The sequence below is a fragment of the Heterodontus francisci genome, chromosome 5 (assembly GCF_036365525.1).
Source record: "Heterodontus francisci isolate sHetFra1 chromosome 5, sHetFra1.hap1, whole genome shotgun sequence".
Lineage (NCBI taxonomy): Eukaryota > Metazoa > Chordata > Chondrichthyes > Heterodontiformes > Heterodontidae > Heterodontus > Heterodontus francisci.
In genome coordinates this window covers 42,070,127-42,093,522 of record NC_090375.1, presented here as the reverse complement: position 1 = coordinate 42,093,522, position 23,396 = coordinate 42,070,127, and the positions used below count along the sequence as shown (strand labels likewise).

The window sequence follows — 23,396 nt, the reverse complement described above, 5'->3', positions numbered from 1 at the left end:
CCATCCTATAATGTGGCGACCAGAATTGCACACAGTACTCCAGCTGTGGCCTTACCAAAGTTCTGTACAACTCCAACATGACCTCCCTGATTTTGTAATCTATGCCTCGATTGATAAAGGCAAGTGTCCCATATGCCTTTTTCACCACCCTATTAACCTGCCCTTCTACCTTCAGAGATCTATGGACAAACACGCCAAGGTCCCTTTGTTCCTCGGAACTACCCAGTGTCAGGCCATTCATTGAATACTTCCATGTCACATTACTCCTTCCAAAGTGTATCACCTCACACTTTTCAGCGTTAAATTCCATCTGCCACTTTTCTGCCCATTTGACCATCCCGTCTATATCTTCCTGTAACCTAAGACACTCCAACTCACTTTTAACCACTTGGCCAATCTTTGTGTCATCCGCGAACTTACTGATCCTACCCCCCACATAGTCATCTATGTCGTTTATATAAATGACAAACAATAGGGGACCCAGCACAGATCCCTGTGGTACGCCACTGGACACTGGCTTCCAGTCACTAAAACAGCCGTCTGTCATCACTGTCCGTCTCCTACAGCTAAGCCAATTTTGAATCCACCTTATCAAGTTACCTTGTATCCAATGTGCATTTGCTTTCTTGATAAGTCTCCCATGTGGGACCTTGTCAAAGGCTTTGCTGAAATCCATGTAAACTACATCAACTGCACGACCCTCATCTACACACCTGGTCACATGCTCAAAAAATTCAATCAAATTTGTTAGGTATGACCTCCCTCTGACAAAGCCATGCTGACTATTCCTAATCAAATTTTGCCTCTCCAAGTGGAGATAGATTCTCTCCTTCAGAATTTTCTCCAATAGTTTCCCTACCACTGATGTGAGACTCACTGGTCTGTAGTTCCCTGGCTTATCTCTACAGGTCCTGTCAAAATTAGGACCAGTTTTAAACTTTATCAACAGGTTTTCTGGCCACAGCCAGCCAGATTGACAGTCTGTCTGGATGTCAGGTAGCAAGGCAGGTGGGGAGTGGAGCAGAGGTGTGTCAGACATGGGGGTGTCGGGAAAATAGTCAGACATCGAAAGAGTGGGAGTCACACATCACGGAGGGGTAAGGGAGTTGGACATCCTGAGAGAGTGTCGGCCCATCTCAGGCATCCCATCACATGGCAATAAATTTCTAGGCTGCGAGGAACTACTCCTGCTGCTCCTGGTGCACAAGCAGTACAGTAAAGGTACTTACATGATGGGCCCAACCCTTCACACTTCCCTTCAACTAATGGGTTTCCTGAGGCATGGGAAACCTGGCCTGCAGCTGTTAAAACTAAAATTTAAATTAAGTTGGAGACACATGCATCCCCTACCCCCCAACCAACCTGCCTCCATTAAAACCAGAAGTGTGTGTGTTGAGTTGGGTTGGGTTGCCGATAACAACGGAGGTCAACTTTTCAAAAAAGTTATGGTGTGAGGGACTTGAATTAACATCAGCAGAGATTATAGTTGTTATCTCTGGTGTCCTTCATCTGTGGATGAATGATTTATCTCTATTTAGGGAGTTGCCTTCACTAATTCAGAAGCACTCAATGTTTAAAAAAAATTTCAAAAATACAACAGAAACCCAAAGGCAACAAATGGTTCTAATGTTATTAACTCCTTGAAGGTGACTTTAAAATAATATGCAGAGGAGGTTGCTTACAAAGAGCTGTTGCTAAATGAAGAAAGTACAGCGAGTAGTTTTTTTTCCAAAATATTTCTATTTCTAAGAATGTTGAACTCTGAAGAGACATTTGTATAAAGTTTTTTTTTTCCAAATGCTATAATTTACTCTGGTCACTCGAGGAGGACCTCCTTCCCTACTAGACCATTCTGATAACCTCAATTGTGGAGAACCACACTATGGTATCCTAATATGGGGCTCCACTACCGAAGGTTGTGACATCTGACTAGTTGAGGGCTGATTCAGAACCTTTCCATCTTAGGAAGCCCTGCAACAGGAATTTCCTTTGATTGGCCCAGTTTGAAGCCACCCTCTTCCCCCACCCAATAATTGTATTGGAGCTGTTCCAGCACACCCCCTGTAACTGATGCCACTGAAGTAGCTTACTAGGGAAAGAAAAGCTACTGGAGGGTCTTCAGATCAGCACTAAAATGATGTTAAAGTCAAAGAAATATCTGCCGGGTTTTTTTTCTATCAGGTCAGCAGCCTGTTTAACATCTCTCCCAATCATTTTCCCATCGACGTCAATTGCCAGCAGTATACTGACGGCACAAACAGCACACTATCTATTTCTGACCCATTAAATTTCCACCCCTCTGTATCAATGTTCTGGGTTATCTAGATTGTTAGTAATATTTACTTCTTCGCCTGCTAAAGTCATAACAGTTATTATATGTATTTTTCAAAAAAATATATAAATAACTACAACTCTTTCCCAAAGTAAAATACAGTGCCTTTAAGTGTACAGGTCATTTGCAGCATAGCCAAGGCAAATTGCCCTGCTACAAAGCAAATTGCATGTTTGACTCCTGAGATGGTCAGGTAGAAATGATACAATCTCCTAATCTCAATTCTAAACTCAAACTGTAAAATAAAGCTCATAATAATCCAAACTCTAATCCTAGCATTAAATAAATAGCAGCACAACAAAATGTAAAACAAGACATTCAGCTCATTTAAACTATTCTTTTTAACAAAGTACAATAAGCACAATAATGAACTCTACTTACTGAACCCCTGAAAGGACACTGGATATGTGGATAAAACTCTGTGAATTTTCTCCCTGACCATCAAAGGCAATGAAGCAAAAGCTCCAAGACATTCATCGAACAGGAAGATCTATACTATCCATTCTTGACCGCTTGCATTCCATGGATATTTTGAAAGGAAATTTTAATCTCTATCTATTTTGATCCTCAATCCTGTACCTAATGAAATGTTCATCCAGTTTTGTTTAGTTAGGCAACTATTTAATATTTCTACTGCACTGTGTAAAGAGAATGCTTCCAATCTGAAATTTTGCTTGAGGCTTGTTAATTCTGCATGGATGTCCTCTGTTTCTGTCAGTACAGATAACATGGGTCAAATGAAGAAGAGGAGGTAGTCAGCTGAAATGACATTTGGCCTGCCACTGAGAAACAAAAAAGAATGGAAGTTTATTTATCGAAAAATAAAATGTGTCAAACTTTAATGTTTTTAGTGCTTCTTTCAAATACAATGAGTGTGGGATTATAGACTGTTTCCTTTACATCTATTGTATGTTGACTTCAATGTGTCAATTTTAATCTAGTTCACAACAAAATCTTCAAGCCTTTCATTTCTAGCTAGCAAATTAGAGCGCATTAGACCTACAATCCCTACTGCGCCTCAGGCCTTTAGATACTGCAGACTGATAGTATCTGCAGTGACAGATTAAACACAGCCAGTAAATGGTCACACACTGCCTCATTAAACACGTAGGCAACAAACCTGCACACGTATTGTGTTGAACACACTGGCTTTGGCTCCCCATCCTCAGCAAATTAGAATGAACATTCTTAGTTGTTTTTATTTGAACTTTGTATGAGACTCCATAGTATTAGCCTATATGAGAACAGAAAACTTGGACACCTTTGCTATAGTATATGCTTTATCTCTTATACACATCAATCGCTTCTTTCACCAAAATAATTTTCATCTCCCTCTTGAATTTGATAATACTGTCTCACTTTTCTGTTTTCCAGGAAACTGCATCCATGTAGTTAAATCTAAGACGCATAATTAGATTCAAAGTAAAACTCTCTTCACTCTGCCAATGATATGCTTCAAAAACTAAATTGGATGCTTCCACGACAGTAAAACATGTTTCCCCTTCCCACACTACCAATCCCGTGACCTCTCCAAGTAAAGTTGTCCATTTAGTGACAATTGTTGTCAAACTGGGGACAAATTTCTGCTGGGTTCAGAGGTACTCTTACAGTCTACAGCCAAAGGAGACTTTCATCCAATCAGTTTGGATGAATTTGCACACAGGTCATAGATGTAAAAGGTCAGTGTCCAGCTCACAATGTGATCCAGACTCCTCTAACTTTTTCCTTTTTGAGAGTACTTTATATTATCACCAAGCAAAAGGATGGATCGGCAACCTACTGTTGAGCTTCCATCTTTGCCACTCTGAGACCAGATGCTGGAAAGAATGTCAGACTATCCTTCTTATTCTCTCCCTCCCTAGGGGAAGGTGTCTGGTTTCCATTCAGCTCACAATGCATGACTTGCATCAGTAACCAAAGGAGTGGCATATTATGGTTGCACACAGATCCCTCAGCAATTTTTGGTGTTGGAATGCAGAGCAGTGTATTGCAATGGCATCCAACAGAGCATAGTAGTGTGCAGTGATATATGTTCCAGCACAGTAGTTTCCAGTGGACTGGAGTGGAGACAGCGGTGTGGAGCGAAGTTGACTGGAATCAGAAAAGTGGAATGGAATGAAATAGACTGGAGTGCACAGAGTGCAGTGACTCCAGAAACACCACGTCAGTGCATTTTGTCACTTACTTTGTCATCTGAACTATGGGCATTGTTCCAAGGCGAACAAATCCTCCATCTTTCATTCCGATAATGCTTTTCACACGGAACTTCTCCATCAGGTCAAAACCTGTTGGAACACACACCAAAAGTACTCTGATGTTATGAAGATAGTTAAAAAAATTATGGGGGTGAAATTGGTCTATGCCAGTAGTGCGAAATAGGGTGGTAGCGAATCAGCAGCTGGTTGTTAACCCCCCCCCCCCTCTCTTCGTTCCACAGAATTTCACAGATAGTTCAAACTCTTTTTGGAGACTCATGTCCTAACCACAGCGTTACTGTTACTTCATTTGAAATTAAAAATCTTGGCAATATTTCCAAGTTATTGAAAAATAAAAACTGGCACAATGTAAACAGACTGTCAATTCCATTTTGCACTGCTGACATAGTCTAATTTCATCCCTGATATATTTTATCATCTTTTTCATCATTTAAAACAGGGGTACAAAACGTATAGCCCACAGAACAGTTCCATTTGGCTCACTTTATGCCGTGCTTAGTGTCCTGAGCACTGCTGCTAACAGCCCAAGGAACTGTTCCTTTTAAATTTGATGCTCCAGAAGCCCCTCTGCTCCGTAACTTCACCTTCATCATTGGCACAAAGGATTGTCTCCTGTGAATAAAGTACACAAACCCATATATATAAGGATGTGGGAGGAATTCATATTTTCCGTTCACAGTATTAATTTTATTAATGTCCTTAAGGGGCTTGTTTTTTTTTCATCTTTTCTAATCATGCTTCAAGCCAATGTGCCAATGGGAAGATGGGTCTTAGATGCACAACAGGAATCCTCATATGGATATGAAGGTACTGAAACTTATCACTCATCGGGATACCTAAGCCTTGTGTCGTGCAGATCCCCACCTGCCAAGAATGAGGCATATTAATTTTTGTCATATGAACATTGATTTTAAACTGAAGTATCCCAGGCTGTTATGTGAGACAGGGGAGGAGATAGCGGGGGCTCTGACACAAATTTTCAAATCCTCTTTGGCCACAGGAGTGGTACTAGAGGATTGGTGGACAGCAAATGTGGTACCATTATTCAAGAAGGATAGGAGGGATAAACCAAGTAATTACAGGTCAGTGAGTCTAACATCAGTGGTAGGGAAACTATTGGAAAAAATTCTGAGGGACAGGATTAATCTCCACTTGGAGAGGCAGGGATTAATCAGGGATAGTCAGCATGGTTTTGTCAGGGGGAGATCATGTCTAACAAACTTGATTGAATTTGTTGAGGAGGTGACTAGATGTGTAGATGAGGGTAAAGCAGTTGATGTAATCTACATGGACTTCAGTAAGGCTTTTGATAAGGTCCTGCATGGGAGATTGGTTAAGAAGGTAAGAGCCCATGGGATTCAGGGCAATTTGGCAAATTGGATCCAAAATTGGCTTAGTGGCAGGAATCAGAGGGTGATGGTTGAGGGTTGTTTTTGCGAGTGCAACCTGATTGAGGTATACAAAATGATGAGAGGTATTGATAGGATAGACAGGAAGAAACTTTTTCCCTCAGCGGAGGGGTCAATAACCAGGGGGCATAGATTTAAGGTAAGGGGCAGGAGGTTTAGAGAGGATTTGAGGAAAAAAAATTTCACCCAGGGGGTGGTTGGAATCTGGAACACACTGCCTGAAGGGATGGTAAAGGCAGGAACCCTCACAACATTTAAGAAGTATTTTGATGAGCACTTGAAACGCCATAGCATACAAGGATACGGGCCAAGTGCTGGAAAATGGGATTAGAATAGACAGGCGCTTGATGGCTGGCACAGACAGGATAGGCCAAATGGCCTGTTTCTGTGCTGTATAACTCTCTGACTTTATGTTGCTGGAGCAAGGAAATGACTGGTTAACTATATCAGCCGTGACTGAAAAAAAATTTACATACTAACAGACAGTGCTTCTGGAGATAAAGGACCATTCCCTGACACATTCAATCTACAATGGACTTTGATAACCAGACATTGAAGGTGAAGAAGCTCACGTTCCAGGATGACTGCTAAGATAGCCAAATCCACAAACAGACATGGTCAAACTAGCTAGTCACGTAACTAACCTGCTGGGCAACCTGAGTTTGTTTGAATTGTACAGACAGTTTGAGAGAGAGAGACTGATTGCTCCTGGACTGTAACGACCGCTCCTGGCTGCTCGCCACAGCTTCTCCTGTCTGCTCCCATCTCTTACTCACGGAACTCCAAATCCACTGAAGACATGAACCACAGGAGAGAAAAGTCTCCTACATTGAACAAGGTTTAAGAAGAATACTGGGCCCCAATGAAAAGCAAGACCTTCCTGCAATCAAGGACTCTACAGCAAGCTCGAAAAACAGTAACCAAAACCATCTTCAGATATTGCCTCTAACTTTTCCACTTTATTTCTTCTGCTCTTTTCTGTCTCTATCTGCATGTGGATATCGCGTATGCATGCTAGCGTGGGCATGTCGCATATCCGTCGACGTTAACTGAATTAGAGTTTAAATTTAATAAATTTCAACTTATCTTCTTTAAACCTAAGAAAACCTGTTTGGCTGGTTTCTTTGCCTTATCATTGGAAAGTGGTGAGCAAAGATTCAACAAGGGGGAGCTAAAAACACGGTGTGTTTAAAATTAAACCCTGTTACGGTAAGACCAGGTGAAGGCTGAGAGGGAACCCTGGACCTCTTTCTCAACCGGTCATAACACTTGACTTTGCCAACCTGTGCCTAAGCTCTCTGGATTTAGCTGAATGATGGGATCGCGTTTCTGCTTGCTTACACTATTAATATCGATGCAATCAGGGTGGAATAGGCCAAACCATCGCAAAAGGTCAGAGAATTTTAAATGTAAGTAAATTACACCCGAAACCACTTGCATTCATGTTTTCAGTGATCTTTTGCATAGGTTCAAGATTTAATTTGCCTGGGTCAGACCCCGCTCACAAAACAGGTCATGTCCCCAGGTCGAAACTGCAAGATTCTGCCAATTGCACTGGTTTGGGAAGGATCTTCAAATTGTATTCATTTTCATAGGTGTGCAGGCAGTCACATTTTAAAAGTATTTTCATATTAATAAGGTATACAATTTATTCAGAAACTGACTAGCACATCAATGAAACTATTAAATGGTTCAGTATAGTTATTTTGAAGTCATTTTCAGTGATTTTAAATCAGGTTACTCACAGGTGGAGCACTAGACACCCTGATTAAAAATGCTTATTTTTGATGGTAAACCCATTTTCATCTGCATTAATAAAACTCTCCTAAATACATCAAGTTACACTTTATAATGTATAGAAAAGAAACAATTATGTTCCATTAAACTCCCTAATTGCACAGGTCATGGAAGATTTTATGGTTCCGATCATGCAAATAAGTTTAGCAGAAACTGCAACCTAACCAGTGCAAATTTAAGTGCTATTTGGGCACAATAACACAATTGCACCAATGCAGAAACTCTACCCCCAAATGTTTATCCAAATGACAACATTCTACGTGTCTAGAATTCGTAGCAGCTCAGCTTGAAGACTCATAAGCATGATGATTGATTGTTATGTATGTCAAAAAAAGACTAACTGCAATGCACTCAGACATGTATATGATTCTGTTTTTATATTCCTGTTATGAAACTCACTTACCTGGGATGTTAGCATAAGCTTTATTTTGTAGTTTGTACTGGCTGCCCTCCAATCTCAGATTGGGACATAGCACATCTGTTGAAACATGAAATAAAATGTTACTCAAAGAATAATTATAAAAAACTATAATAGAATATTATTATAAAATACTGTGGTATTTTCACTGCCAGCTAGATGATTTGTTGTTTTATAATGACCAGAGCATTATACCTCATAATGTGAAATGTATTATACTGCTGCTAAGATGGAACTGTGTTTGAACTGAACTGTCCCTTAAAGACCACAAACTCTGGTTCCTCTCAGCCTGATGGCAAGTAGTATATAATTGTAGTGGTGCTGGAAGTTTGCAGATTGAAATGTATGTAACAAACTCCATTCCTGAGCCACTGACTTCACCCCTCTCCCTGCGGGTTACTGTCTGAGGCTCCAGCAGACTGTTCACCACTTTGCCTTCCTATCTGACCCTGAGATGAGCTTCTGCCTACATATCTGCTCGATCACCAAGATCGCCAACTTTTATCTCCATAACATCACCCATCTCCACCCCTGAATCTGCTCATATGTTGCTGAAACCCTCATCTATGCCTTTGTTACCCCAAGACTTGACTGTTCTAATGTTCTCCTGATTGGACTTTCATCTTGCACCATCAACAACAACAACAACTTATATTTATATAGCACCTTTAATGTAATAAAATGTCCCAAATCATTGCACAGGAGCATTTTAAAACACAATATGACACCGAGCCACATAAGGAGGTATTAGGTCAGATGTCCAAAAGCTTGGTCCAAGAGGTAGGTTTTAAGGAGTGTCTTAAAGAAGGAAAGCAAGGTAGAGGGGTGGAGAGGTTTAGGGAGGGAATTCCAAAGCTTAGGGTTAGGCAACTGAAAGCGCGACCACCAATGGCAGATGGATTAAAATCAGGGATGCACAAGAGGCCAGTATTAGATGAGCATAGCTATCTCGGAGGGTTGTGGGCCTGGAGTAGATTACAGAGATAGAAAGGGGGGAGGCCATGGATTGATTTAAAAACAAATTTGAGAAATTTAAGATCACGATATTGCTTGACTGGGAGTCAACATAGGTCAGCGAGCAGAAGGGTAATCGGGGAACGGGACATGGTATGAGATAAAACAAGGGCAGAAGAGTTTCAGATGACCTCAAGTTTACAGAGGGTAGAATGTGGGAGACAGCCAGGAGTGTGTTGGATTAGTCAAGTCTAGATGTAACAAAAGCATGAATGAGGGTTTCAGCAGCAGATCAGCTAAAACAGGAGTGAAGTCAGGCTTTGCTATAGATGTGAAAATAGGTAGTCTTCGTGATGGCACAAATATGTGGTTGGAAGCTCATCACAGGGTCAAATATGATACAAAGTTTGTGAAAGACTGGTTTAATCACTGACTGTTGCCAGGGAGAGGGATGGAGTTGGCGGCTAGGGAACAGAATTTGGAGCAAGGACTGAATAAAATGGCTTCAGTCCATCCAATATCTAATTGAAGGAAATTTCTGCTGATCCAGTACTAGATGTCAGATAAGCAGTCTGATAGTTTAGCAACAGTGCTGGTGAGGTGGAGCTGGGTATAGCCAGCATACATGTGAAAACTAACACTGTGGTTTCGGATGATGTCACTGAGGGGATTGCAGATGAGAAATAGGAGGGGACCAAGTGTAGAGCCTTGGGTGATACCAGCAGTAATGGTATGGGAGTGGGTAGTGAAGCCATTGCAAGTGATACCCTTGATAAGATTAGGTCCCAGCTGGACAACAGTGGAGAGGTGTTGGAGGAGGATGGTGTTGTTAACCAAGTCAAAGGCTGCAGCCAGGTTGAGGAGGATGAGAAGGGAAAGTTTACCTTTTTCACAGTTACATAGGATGCCATTTGTGACGTTGATAAGAGCTATTTCAGTACTGTGGCAGGGGCGGAAACCTGATTGGGAAGATTGAAACATGGAATTCCGGGAAGGATGGGTACGGATTTCAGCGGTGACATGTTCAAGGACCTTGAAGAGGAAATGGAGGTTGGAGATGGGCAGTAGTTTGCAATGATGGTGGGGTCAAAGGTTGCATTTTTGAGGATGATGGCAGATTTAAAGGTGAGAGGAACAACTGCTGAAAAGAGAGAACTGTGAACAATATTGGCTAACATAGGGACCAGGAAAGGAAGTTGGGTGGTCAGCAGTTTAGTGGGACTGAGGTCGAGGGAGCAGGAGGTGGGTCTCCTGGACAAGATGAGCTCATAGAGGACACCAGGAGAGATAGGAGAGAAAATAGAGAAAGATGTGAAAAAAATCCATAAACTTGATCCAAGACTGTGCTGCCCATATCCTAACTCACACCAAGTTCCGTTCACCCATCACCCCTGTGTTTTACTGATCTACATTGGCTCCCAGTCCAGCAACACCTTGATTTTAAAATTTTCATCCTTGTTTTCAAATTTCTCCATGGCCTTGTCCATCCCCATCTCTGTACTTCAACCAGCTGTCCAACCCACAGAAATCTCTGTGATCCTCCAATTCTGATCACTTGTGCTTCTCCGATTTTAACTGCTCCACTCTTCAGCTCAACCTTCAGCTGCCAAGACCCTAAGCTTTGGCATTCTCTCCCTAAACCTCTCAACCTCCCTACTTCTCTTTCCTCCTTTATGATGCTCCACGCATTTGGTCACCTGACCTAATTTCTCCTTATTTGTCTCAAACTTTTGTTTTATAAAGCTCCTGCTTGGAATGTTCTACTACATTAAAGGTACCATATCGATGCAAGCTGTTGCAAGAAAAAAATTAGAAAATGTAAAGGATTGGGATCGGTGAATTGGTAAAACACACGTTCACATCAGTAATGCCGCACCATTGACTATTTAATTAGATACTTTTATTTGTGCTCAAAATTGCATTTTGTTTCAGGTAAATACCAACAGGGACTACTTTCTGGCTTTTACACCCAGAAATGGTTACTCAGGAGCAGGTGCCAGGGGTCCACTTTTAATGTGAAGTCTCCAACAAGCGTAGACTCCCTGTTGGTCAACGCACGACCACAGCTGCAACTCTTCCTAGATCTGAAACATCACCAGTTCCAGGAACCTGGGTGCTTTTTTACACTACAGAAGTCATGGAAGTGTTTTTTTTCCTGTTTAAAAACTAAAGGGAGGATCTGTGTGCCTTTAAGACTGAAAGTTGTTTGTTTCTCTGAAGACAGTGTGTTCGAGCTGCAAGCCTGTTTCCTAAGCAACAGCAAGTGAGAGAGGTCACATGTCGCATTGTATCAGTTTGACTATTTGTAAAGACTGGCTAGAACCGGTTTGCACTGGCAGACCAGCAAAGCATGCTTCTTGAAGGAAGGAAGGATTTGTATCTCTCAGCAGAAAATCTACATTGGCTTACAGGCTGTGTTTCACCTAAAGAGGAAAAGACCCTGGAAAGAAATATTTGCATTATTGGAGGTAGCAAATTCCTTTTTACTCCCATCTCTAAAAAGTCTTTGCCTCAGGAGTGACTTTCTGTTGCCTTTTGTGCTTTTGGGAGCTCTGGAAACTCAATATAATTTCTACTGATAGACTAATTCAAATTCTAAATAGACCTGTTGTTATACTCCTTTTTGAAAGATCTGTGTGACGCCTACTGCAGCTGAAGTACTGTGAATGCCTATCCATTATAGACTGCTCATCAAACTTGTCTGGAGACTCCGAGTGGCATCTGGCTATTCGACTCTGGGACACCTCACCAAACCTGGAACATTAGCCACCAAGACTTACAACCCAGTTGTTTTATTATTCCTAAGAAACAGCTCTAATTTAAAACATCATTTTTAGAATTGGTTTACCGTTGGTTTTTGAATGTATGTGTGTGTGTGTGTGCATGAGGGTTAGAAGGAATAAGAAGTTATAAAGTCTTTTCAGACATAGATTTATCTCAGTATAATTTAAGGTTTAGTTTATTAATAAATATTTAATTTGTTGTCGTTTAAAGATACCTGGTTTGGTGTGTTTTATTCTGGGGTTAATAAAGTGATTCATTTGGCTAATTTCTGGTAGGAGGGAAACTTTAATAATATGCTGTGACCTGTGGAGTAATGGGACTGAATTGACAGTGCATTACTCCCACCTCAGCCATAACAAGTACAACACATAGATGGAAGTTTGAGATTTGCATTTTGTGTTGTACTCCAATAGTGTAAGAGTTGGATGGTGTCTTCTCTTGTCCACTGTATATCCCTTGTTTGATGGCATCACTGTCCTCAACGTTTATCTGCGGTTATGCTGATTTTAGCTGATTTCAAATAATATGAACCCTTCAAATATTTGTGAAGAGCTACACAGAGCAGATACAGAGCTCAAACTGGCAACAGTATTGACATCCTATCCATAATGCCTCTGGTCTGGGTTTGAAATGTGGGGAAGGGGCAGTTCCAGAGGTGAAACAGTGGTGCTGCAGGGCACTATTGACACACATTGACTGAAGAATTAGAAACACACACCTGCTGACTGTCCTTTTGAAATTCTCGGGAAGTGTGGTGAATTATAAAAAGAACACAGCTGTCAATTTTAAATAGTAGACTGACTCAGTGTACCATATTAAGTATTGGGTTTAAATCACAGTCCTGTAAATAATCTGTTAAATATAAGTCCACCATTTACTGGATACTTTATCACCAACTTGGCTGTCAGCTGGCATTTTGTGATTATAACTGACCAATTTATCAGCACTTTGAGATCTTTTAATAGCTGCCACTCCCAATGTAGGGAAAAAGGATTCTGATTGAAGAAATCTAACAGTTTGTGTAAGATCTGTGTGAAGAAAAAGACAGAATTCTATTTCCTTCTGTTGCTCAATGTAAGTGACTTCAAATTAATTAAAATAATATCAAACTGTTTGCCTTTGTCTCCCAAATTTTGTTCTGCCAATAGTGCATCATCAAGGCACCCTTCATAAAAGAATTAGGATAATAGAGCTAATAATGGTGACAAACTGTATGGGGAGGCCCATCCCTGCAAGAATCGGATGTGGAGGCCGCAAGCCTGCAATTCAGCTAAAATGCTCAGTACCCATCCATGTGCATCGTGAGTACAAAGGGCTGCAGGAGGCTGCACACAAGTAGCATGGGGTTAATTCCATGATTGAGTGTTTTCAACAGGGAGCGAAGGCTGGGAAATGGTAGGGCTGCAGCATGCGGTTTATTGCCAATAATTTCAATAATTGGCAATCGTGAATTGCAGGCCAACAATTCCCTGAACTGTGTCTTACTGTGATTGTTGTTCCTCGTACTAGTGATCAATTGCCAAATCATCCCTGGATCCTGTTGCATAAAAGTTCAATGCAGCTGTTATCATCACAACAACTGACAATCATTCCTGCCCTGGAGGCTATTCTCCGGACTGGCTGCAGAATTGTCCATAATTCTGTTGTGGGCCCTTTCAGAATAAATGCATGGAGACAAGAGCCTGACCTTGAACACATGGGTGGTGGAATAAGGATAAGCTGTAACACAGCATCAATGCACCTAGTTGTCATTCCTGATCTGATTGTCTTTCTAGTTCTCAAGAGCTTTTAAATAAAGAGGCACGTCCATAAGTATGCCCACAGCTCTTTGTAAATCACTAACGTCATTTGCTGGACATGCAAGTTCAGACATAGATGCAGATATCTTTAAAAATTTGTCAAAGTGGTTCCAAGAAATTCTTCCACTTTCAATCATTCCCCAAATATCAATATAACAGAGATACCAGAACTTGCAAACAGAAACACTAAAAAAATTAATGCACCTTTAGGAGCAAATATTCAACTAAAAGGAAGAGGCTTAATTTTTAGTGCAATTTCTATGGATGCTTAGCCCAGGAAATATTTTTTCAGGGGCTTTTTTCAAACTATAGAACATCCCATGATGACTGAGTATTGAGAATTCAATGAGCTTGGTGCTCAAAGTGAGCCTGAGGAAGTTCTGGATCATGCTATTGAGCCATGTGCGCATTAAGTACTCACCCGTATTTCCAAACCAGTTGAAACCACTTGGAACTGTCAATTGGTCTTAACTGGTCTTTTCTGGTCTTAACTGCAAGTAAGTGGTCTCAACTGGTGTTGTCTGGATACAGCTGGGAGAACTGGCAACATAACTGATAATCATTTGGTATGCTCAGTCGACTTTAACAGGAACCATTTCGGCTCATCCAGTACGAGTTGGCTTGCTGACTGGTTCATCTGGAACCAGTTGGCAGACAAAGTGGAACCAGTTGGAATTAAGTGGACCCAGTTGACATATAGCTGCTTCAACTGTAACCAGTTCGTAGGCAGAATCTTTGAACTGGAAAATATTGCTGGTCGTCAATTCAGTTGGATTCAAACCAGTAAGACTGCCTGCAGCTTAAAAACATGCCCCTGCGTCTCTTTCTCTGCCTGTCTGTTCTGTGGTTCTTAGGAACCTGTTTTTTGTATCTTTTTTTTCAGAGCTTCCTACATGATATCCATTGAATTGGATTATATTCTGTATTGCTGCACCACTTTCACTAAAAGAATTCTGCGAAGGTGTAAAATATGTTTCAATTCATGTTCTGATTAAAAGAATGTGTAAATATATTTAGATTCATTTTTTGATTGGAAAGAGTATAAAATATGTTTAAAGTCATTTAGGAAAAGGTTTATATTGAAAGGATTTGTTGTATTAATAGTTTTTAAAGATGTTTTATGAATGTTCTGTTGCAACAGACGATGCTATGAAGTCTAGGGTGAGACAGGACAAGCCATTCAAATTAATCCTGGTTAGGAAAAAAGTATCAATTATATTAGGTCAGAAAGGATACAAAGCTGCAGAGTTTGGCACAAGGCAGCTCTGAGAAAAAGGATACAAAAGCAGAGTTCTAAGAACCGCAGAGTACACAGGCAGAGACAGAGACCCAGGAAGAACCACAGAAGAAGACGTACACGGAAGAAGCCAGAGTAGAAGAAGACATCAGAGAAGGACCGAAGACAACATCATCTGTGTCCAGGCAGCTTCCAGGAGCAAGGATCGAAAGAGCCTTGCCTATTATCGCCTATTGTTAAGTATTTTGTTTTAACAATTATTCTGTTGACTTGTTGGCAGTGAAACCATTGTCTGTTGCCCTTTTTTGTCTTGTCCAAGAGCTCGGCTAAAGACTGGGCTCTTACAGCTCTGTCTGATCGGAAAGAGATGATGGAGTAAATGGGAGTTGCACAAATGGCTTCCCAACTCTGATATATAAATGATGGCAATTATTTTTCCTCATGTTGCAGCAAGAGAATTGGACATGCCTAGGCGTGGCAGTGAACCCCCAGCTCCCCGTAAGCAAACAGTGCCGGACATGCCTGGACCCCCGGCACCAACCAGGCAGAGTCAGCAAGTCCCAATTCTTTTGGAGCATGAAGAGGCCATGCAGTGAGCAGTTGTATACTGTAATTGATTGCAAGGTAATGATTCTTATAACTAATTTTCAAAACATTAGATAATCATTGTTGGTTTCAGCAGAAGATGATGGATCTTGATGACATTTGGTGCAGTACTAAACTTGCCTCCATAATGAATTAAGTAATTCAGTCTGACTGAACCACTGAATAATCTGCACTCATAGGAACATAGCAGCAGGAATAGGCCATTCAGCCCATCGAATCTGCTCCGCCATTCAATTAGATCATGGCTGATCATCTACCTCAGCGCCACTTTCCCATATCCCCATCTCCCTTGATGTCATTAGTTCCCAAGTATCTATTAATTTCTGTCTTGCACAAGCTCAATGATTGAACTTCCACAGACCTCTGTGGTAGAGAATTGCAAAGATTCACCACCTCTGGGTGAAAACAATTCCTCCTCATCTCAGTCTTAAATAGTCTACCCCTTATTCTAAGACTATGTCCGCTGGTTCTAGACTCATCAGCCAGGGGAGACATCCTATCTACATCCACCCTGTCACACCCTGTAAGAATTTTGTAAGTTTCAATGAGATCACCTCTCATTCTTCAAAACTCTAGAGAATACAGGCTTAGTTTCCTCAATCTCTCCTCATAAAATAATTCTGCCATCCCAGGGATTAGTCTGGTGAACCTCTGTTGTATTCTCTCTATGGCATAGATGAGACCAAATCTGTACACAATAAATCAGGTGCAGTCTCACCAAGACTTGGTACAATTGCAGCAAGACATTTTTACCCCTGTACTCAGATCCCTTTGTGATGAAGGTCAACATACCATTTGCCTTCCTAATTTATTGCTGCACCTGCATGCTAGCTTTTAGTGAATCATGAACAAGGACGCCTAGGTCCCTTTAGACATCAACACTTCCCAACCTCTCACCATTTAAGAAATACTCTATGTTTCTGTTTTTTCTACCAAAGTGGATAACTTCACACTTATTCACATTACATTCCATCTCCCATGTTCCTACCCATTTGCTTAGCTGTCCAAATCCTGTTGAAGCCTCTTTGCATCCTCCTCACAACATACATTCCCACCTCGTTTTGCATCATCAGCAAATTTGGAAATATTACATTTGTTCCACACATCCAAATCATTTATATAGTTTGTGAATAGCTGTGGCCCCAGCACTGATCCTTCCAGTAACCCACTAGTAACAGCCTGCCATCCTGAGAATGACTTGTTTATTCTTACTCCATTTTCTGTCTGTTAACCAATTCTCAATCCATGCCAGTAATATGCCCTCATGTAGAATTTATAGTTAATTAATTAGCTAATTAGAGTTCAGAACATCACAAATCTCTCTCAACAGTAGCTTGGCAGGGAGCCCTCTGTCACCTGTTTTGGAAGTCTGTGACTTGATCTTTGTCTTTTATTTACAGCATGCTTCACACATCACCTGCAAACCCAGGGGCTGAGTGAGGAAGCTGTCAAGAAAGAGCTCATTAAGATGAGCAATTACATCTCTGAGAAAAAACAAGACTTCAATAGAAGACCAAAATCTGGCAAACCATCAAATGTCTAAATGTAATTAATGTTTAAGTTTTGTATTTTGATTACAGCTGTAATTTAACATTTTTGCATTGTAACTGCTGTGTTCACTTATTTCATGATTTCTGTGTTGTGTTTAATTTGCTTTTTTGCTATATAATTGTTTTTTGTGTCCTTCTGCATCACAATAAAATTTGAAACGAACAGCGTAGTCAAGAATGCTTTTAGCTCCACTGCATGACCACAGCACACACCACATAGGTAAGTTTCACATGTTAATGGTACTTATATGAACACTTCTCGCACGTTAATACTCTGGTCTCAAATGGAAAGGGTTGAGCCAGAAACTTGTCTAACTGGTCACAATTGTAAGCAATATAATTTTCCAATGGAACCAGGTTCACTAGTCTCAATTTGAGCCAATATAATTGTCAACTGAAACAAGTGCAATTGATTAAATGGTTCAAGTGGACCAGTAACAACAGTTACAGGCAAAGACCTCAGAGCCCAGCCCACCACAAGTGTCAGGCAATAACCATCTCCCACAAGAGAGAATCTAACCACCTCCCCTTGACATTCAATGGCGAGACGATCGCTGAATTCCCCACTATAAACATACTGGTGATTACATTGACCAGAAACTGAACTGGAGTAGCCATATAAATACTGTGACTGCAAGACCAGATCAGAGGCTAGGAATCCAGTGACCTCCTGACTCCCCAAAGTTGTCCACCATCTACAAGGCACAAGTCAGAAGTGTGATGAAATACTCTCCACATGCCTGAATGGGTGCAGCTCCAACAACACTCAAGAAGCTCGACCCCATCAAGGACAAAGCAGCCTACTTGATTGTCACCCTATCCACAAACATTCACTCCCTCCACCACCAATGCACAGTGGCAGCACTATGCACCATCTACAAGATGTACTGCAGCAATGCACCAAGGCAGCACCTTCCAAACCTGCGACTTCTACCACCTAGAAGGACAAGGGCAGTAGATGCATTGGAACACCTCCAGCTGCAAGTTCCCCTGCAAGCCACACACCATCCTGACTTGGAACTATATTGCCGTTCCTTCACTGTCGCTGGGTCAAAATCTTGGAACTCTCTTCCTAACAGCACTGTAGGTGTACCTACCCCACATGTACTGCAGCGGTTCAAGAAAGCAGTTCACCACCACCTTCTGAAGGGCAATTAGGGATGGGCAATAAATGCTGGCCTAGCCAGTGATGCCCACATCCCATGAATGATTTTTTTTAAAATGTGGATGTAGGGCCCAATGTGTATCAATGCTGCAGGCTCCATTTGTATGAAATGTATGGAATGGCTTGATGTATATTTTGGAAATTTAAGATAAAATAAATCTTTACATTCAAATTAAAAATTGCTATGCTTTCCCACCCTTCAAATAAAACACATTAGAAGAGCTTTGCACCAATTCAGATTTTTCAACTGTTGCAACTAAAATTTAACCGAGCCAAAATCATTGCCGAGGTTCCAAAGAAGGAATTTTGGTCTCCCACTTTTAATCATCTTCCTAGCTATGTTAAGATCCTCCCTCATGACATACTGTTACCCAACAGAGGGTGAGTGCCCTAACAATGTGGCTTTTCAAGAAGTCAAAGTCACTAGTGTATGTGACAGCAGCTGTCTGAGAGAAGAATAGGACATCGTATTAACCTGGCTACAAATAATTCATACAGGTCTCAGCAGCAGAAGTTCCCTACTCATACCAACTGAAACTGTACATGAAACAGCAAAACTCGGAGTCTCTGACTCTTGTACTAAATGTAAGTACTTGGCTTCTATGGGAGTGGTGCAACCCAGAAAAAACTAAATACCAGGAGGCCTCACACCCAACAGTGGAAAACATCCACCCTGTTGAAAGGTAAAAAAACAGCATGTTAGGATTTCCTAGTCAAAATGGCAATGACAATTCTGTCTGTGAGCAACCTCCTGCCTTCTCTCTTGGTGAGAGCACATGTTATGAACAGGCCAGATGATGCACCAAATTGCAAATCACAAATATATTACTTAACCACACGCACAGCCACAGTAGTAAGTTGCCCTTGGCATTGCCAATGGCAAGTTGGTGAATTTATTTTGAGCACAATGGTGATTAGTTGGGAGAGAAACTACAGTAACTCAGTTCACAGAGCTGCCTTGTGACCAGAACTTGTAACTACATTGTGACAGTTGATGCAGCAAAACTGAAATGGAAATTTGACACTAAACTGTTGAAAAATTGTGACAATAGCTAATTATTTGTGCATATCTACACAAGATAGTCTCTCTGTATGTTACTTCCCTTCACTATAGCACTTGGATAGACAATGAGCTCTATAATAACTACAATTGTTTTTTTGATTTTAATAAAACCACCTAAAACAGTAACCCTATCCCCTCCAGTAGTTCTGCTGGCAAGTGTGGAATTGAGCTATACTGACAAGGAAGGTCACAGACTTAACCTAAGTCTGTACGAACTTGACAGATCTCATCCAAGTTGTGACACGACAATTCGCCTCAGTGCTCACTGGTCTAGGAAGGTGTAAAAAAAAAGGCAAGGCTCCAAGTCCTTGTGTTTCCTTAGTGACCCCTGCAGGCAAAGACATTGGTTTGGACAGAATCGGGTTCAGCTGTAGTACCAACCACCCATCGGCTGGCACTCAGTGTCAAGACTTACTGAAGAAAGCATGAGATACCGGGGAGTGCTCAGTTATTAAATAAATAATCCCCAGCACTTCTTAATGCTTTGGACAGAGGAAGAGAAAATTAGGGCAAAAACAATATAGCTGACACCACTTCTATGGTCGTAGTTCTTATTTATGAATTCCTTATCAATAAGGAAATCATATATTTTAACAGTATCTCTATAGCAATTCCCATAGTGTAATAAATATAACATTGGGAATGGCTGAATTTTCCCAAATCCCAGGTTGTCCTGCCGTCAGGACCGACAGCAGGTACCAAACCCGTGCGGATGGACGATGGGTCCCTGGACGGGTTATTACCGGCAGTGGCCAATTAAGAGGCTAGCCCTGGGACTGCTATCCAATTGAGGACAGTGGCCCACCTCCCAGAGCTGCTGGCTAAACAAAGGGCCAGCAGCTCAGCAGCCTCGACAGTGCCACTGATAGAGGTGGTCACTGCTGAGGCTGCAGGAAGGAGAGGGCGCCTCCATGTAGAGACACTCTCAAAGACAGGTAAGCTTTTTTATTTACTGTGCCAGGGCCAGGCAGGCAGGCCCTGGTGATTGGAGGGGGTGAACCTTCCAGTGGCGGCGGCAGAGCTGCGGGTGCGGCCATCGCTACCATGGGGAACCTCCATGGACCATGGCATGGCCAAAAGAACCCCCACCCACTACCTCCGGGAAACTGCTGGAAGGGCACCATGGTTTACCTGGTGGTCTCTCCACATGGCAGGGACCCATCCTGAGGCTGGTAAAATGTCAGAGGGAAGGAACTGGCTGTTAATTGGCCACTTAATTGGTTTAATAGGCTACTTGCCTCTGGTCAGTGGGGAGCCTCGCAGCTGGCATTCCTTCCATTGGGAGCATCCTGTGGCAGCGGTAAAACATCGGAGTCCCCTCCTAACGCCTTCAGCCATCATTTTACCTGGTCCCCCTACTCCATCCCTCCCACCTCCCAGGCCATCTCCAGAGGCAGATAAAATCCAGCTCAGAATCTTCTGTTCCCATTGAGATTTGTGGACGCATCCAAGTGGACAGATTCTTATGTGTTCACTTTAATCATCTGCCATTTACTTTCATTTCAAAGTTAATCCTTTAAGTTCAGCAATTGTATTTACATGCTCGGGTGCTGTCATACCTTTAACATTTATTTTCAGCCAACCAAAATTATTTTTTTTCCAAAATAGATCATGGGATCAAAAGTAATGGCGCAAGCAGGAAAATAAATAAAGCTTTTAACTGCATTTGTTTAAGGAGAATCTGGTGGCGAATGCAAAAGAAGAACAATATAAATTAAATGCACCAAGAAATAAATAGTGCAATTTGTGATAAGTTTCTTTCTCTGAGATACCTTCATTTTCACAGCCTCAAAATCGTAGGGTAGCAAGTCTGTGGGATCGGCCATGGGGTGTCATGTTGCATTAAATCATTTGCCGTAATAATTATTTGCATTGGACATTGGCTGGAAGTAAAATTTCAAATTCAAACTCTAGCTGCTGTGCTAATTCTTGTTCAGAGTCAGCAGTGAGCTAGCAGTTACAGACGAGGCCAGCCGGTAGCTATTGACCGGCGAGGCTAGGGTGTCTCTGAGGTAATTTTGGAACTTAACATGTGGAGGACAGAGCTTCTGTTTGTTTCATTTCTTCTCACTATGGTAGTTAAGCTGGAAGCTGCAAACATAGAACATTTATTTCTATCCAGATATGCCAAGCTCTCAATACAAGTACCAAATGAATTTGCTGTTCCGTCAGACTCAGCTAACATGGCATCTATGTGGCTAAAATGAACATTCGTGGTTAAATGAGAGCCCAGTGGGTAAGAAAATTGCATGTTGTGGTATTGAGAAATACAGAGAAGAAGGTAGCGAATTTGAGATAAATTGACACCTTGAAGAGGGAGCTAGATCCATTTAGATTAGATTAGATTAGAGATACAGCACTGAAACAGGCCCTTCAGCCCACCGAGTCTGTGCCGAACATCAACCACCCATTTTATACTAATCCTACACTAATCCCATATTCCTACCAAACATCCCCACCTGTCTCTATATTTCCCTACCACCTACCTATACTAGTGACAATTTATAATGGCCAATTTACCTATCAACCTGCAAATCTTTTGGCTTGTGGGAGGAAACCGGAGCACCCGGAGAAAACCCACGCAGACACAGGGAGAACTTGCAAACTCCACACAGGCAATACCCGGAATTGAACCTGGGTCCCTGGAGCTGTGAGGCTGTGGTGCTAACCACTGCGCCACTGTGCCGCCCCAAAAGGGGATTAAAAGGGGATTAAGGTCATTGGCAGATCATTAGCACTGCCTGATTTTATTTCAGGGAAAATAGGATAAGGATATCTGAAGTAAGGATTAACAAGTGGTGTGAGAGGGAAAAGTTCAGGATAGAATAATCATACTTGGGCTTTGCATTGATAGGCTGAATGCTTATTCTCACTCTGGATTTTCTTATGGTCTTATTATATGGTCCCAGATTCAGGTTGCAGCCTATTCTGAGCTAATTTCGGCCAAAATAACAGCAGCGACAATACAATTGGCTTCAGTGTCCCTTGGCTGGACAAAGGCGCAGGGACAGTGAAAGATTAACTGGGACTCATGCTTCTAATCACTGTCTAAGGACACCTACTGGGAAGTCTGCAGGTGTAGACTTTCATTGAGGACAGGAACGGACCCAATTGCTTGAATAGTTTTAGACATTTGGGCTGAAAATAACGTTCAGTCGCATTTGACTTCAAATGCCACAGGTTGATTAATTCCAACTCCGATCTGAAATCCATAAATAACATCCACATATTGCTGATCCCTACAGCTCAGACACAAACACTTCAACAAATCCATGCTACAGTAAATGGTTTCAATAGCAGGGATACAGTTAAGTATTAGGTATAAGCTTGGAAGTCAAACAGAACTAATAAAATTAAAAACTAATGCAAAGTCACCAAAAAATGTCTCTGCAGTGGACAGTATAATGGATTGAAGTAGCAATTAGATGTGTTTTTGAGAGAGAACAGATAGAGCGATGCAGTGAGAATACAAGTAGGTGAATTTGATCTCCAAATGGGATTGTTGGGCATAATTGCAGTGTACTATTTCTGAAAGTCCTCATGTTTTTATACATCAGTCAAGGTGAGCAAAGTCAGTGCTGGGGAATACGTCCTTTGCTAGTTTTGTACCCATAGTCAGCACCAAGCATTCAGAATTATGCATTGCACAGGTAAAATGTTGGATAAGGCTATCCCAATAATGTGCTCTACCTCTAACTTCAGAGGAGCACTCCTGACTGTTCCACCGTGACATTTTCCTTTTCTCAAACTAGCCATTCTAATAGCCTAAGTGAGACTGTCAGTTTAATGCCAGATTCTGGTCAGTTATCTGTAGAGGTTTGTAGACCCTCCAGAAATAGTATTAATAATTCAAAATAATTTCAGTAAATCAGCAGATTGAGGAAACCTCATCATATCGGGTTGGACTACATTCAAAGTCTGGGTCTAGAATTAAACGACATTGTACTAACACAGCATATCGCCTATATGTCATTTTCTTTTAATGGGTCAACTATATTTGAATCCAAATAATCTAAATTTTATAAAGAAAATCTAATTCCAAGAATGGTTCAACTGAATATTCGTA

General features: G+C 41.4%; 1 protein-coding gene across 2 annotated transcripts in view; it reads right to left on the bottom strand.

The window, feature by feature from the left end:
* The window catches only part of col22a1 (collagen, type XXII, alpha 1), a 419,868-nt gene that overhangs the window by 292,152 nt on the left and 104,320 nt on the right, over nt 1-23,396 (bottom strand). For both annotated transcript variants that reach the window (XM_068031367.1, XM_068031368.1), the window contains exons 4-5: nt 8,158-8,232; nt 4,518-4,617 (exon numbers count right to left, since the gene is read on the bottom strand). In XM_068031367.1, coding sequence (XP_067887468.1) covers nt 4,518-4,617; nt 8,158-8,232 — 175 coding nt within the window. The remainder of the gene's footprint in view (nt 1-4,517; nt 4,618-8,157; nt 8,233-23,396) is intronic.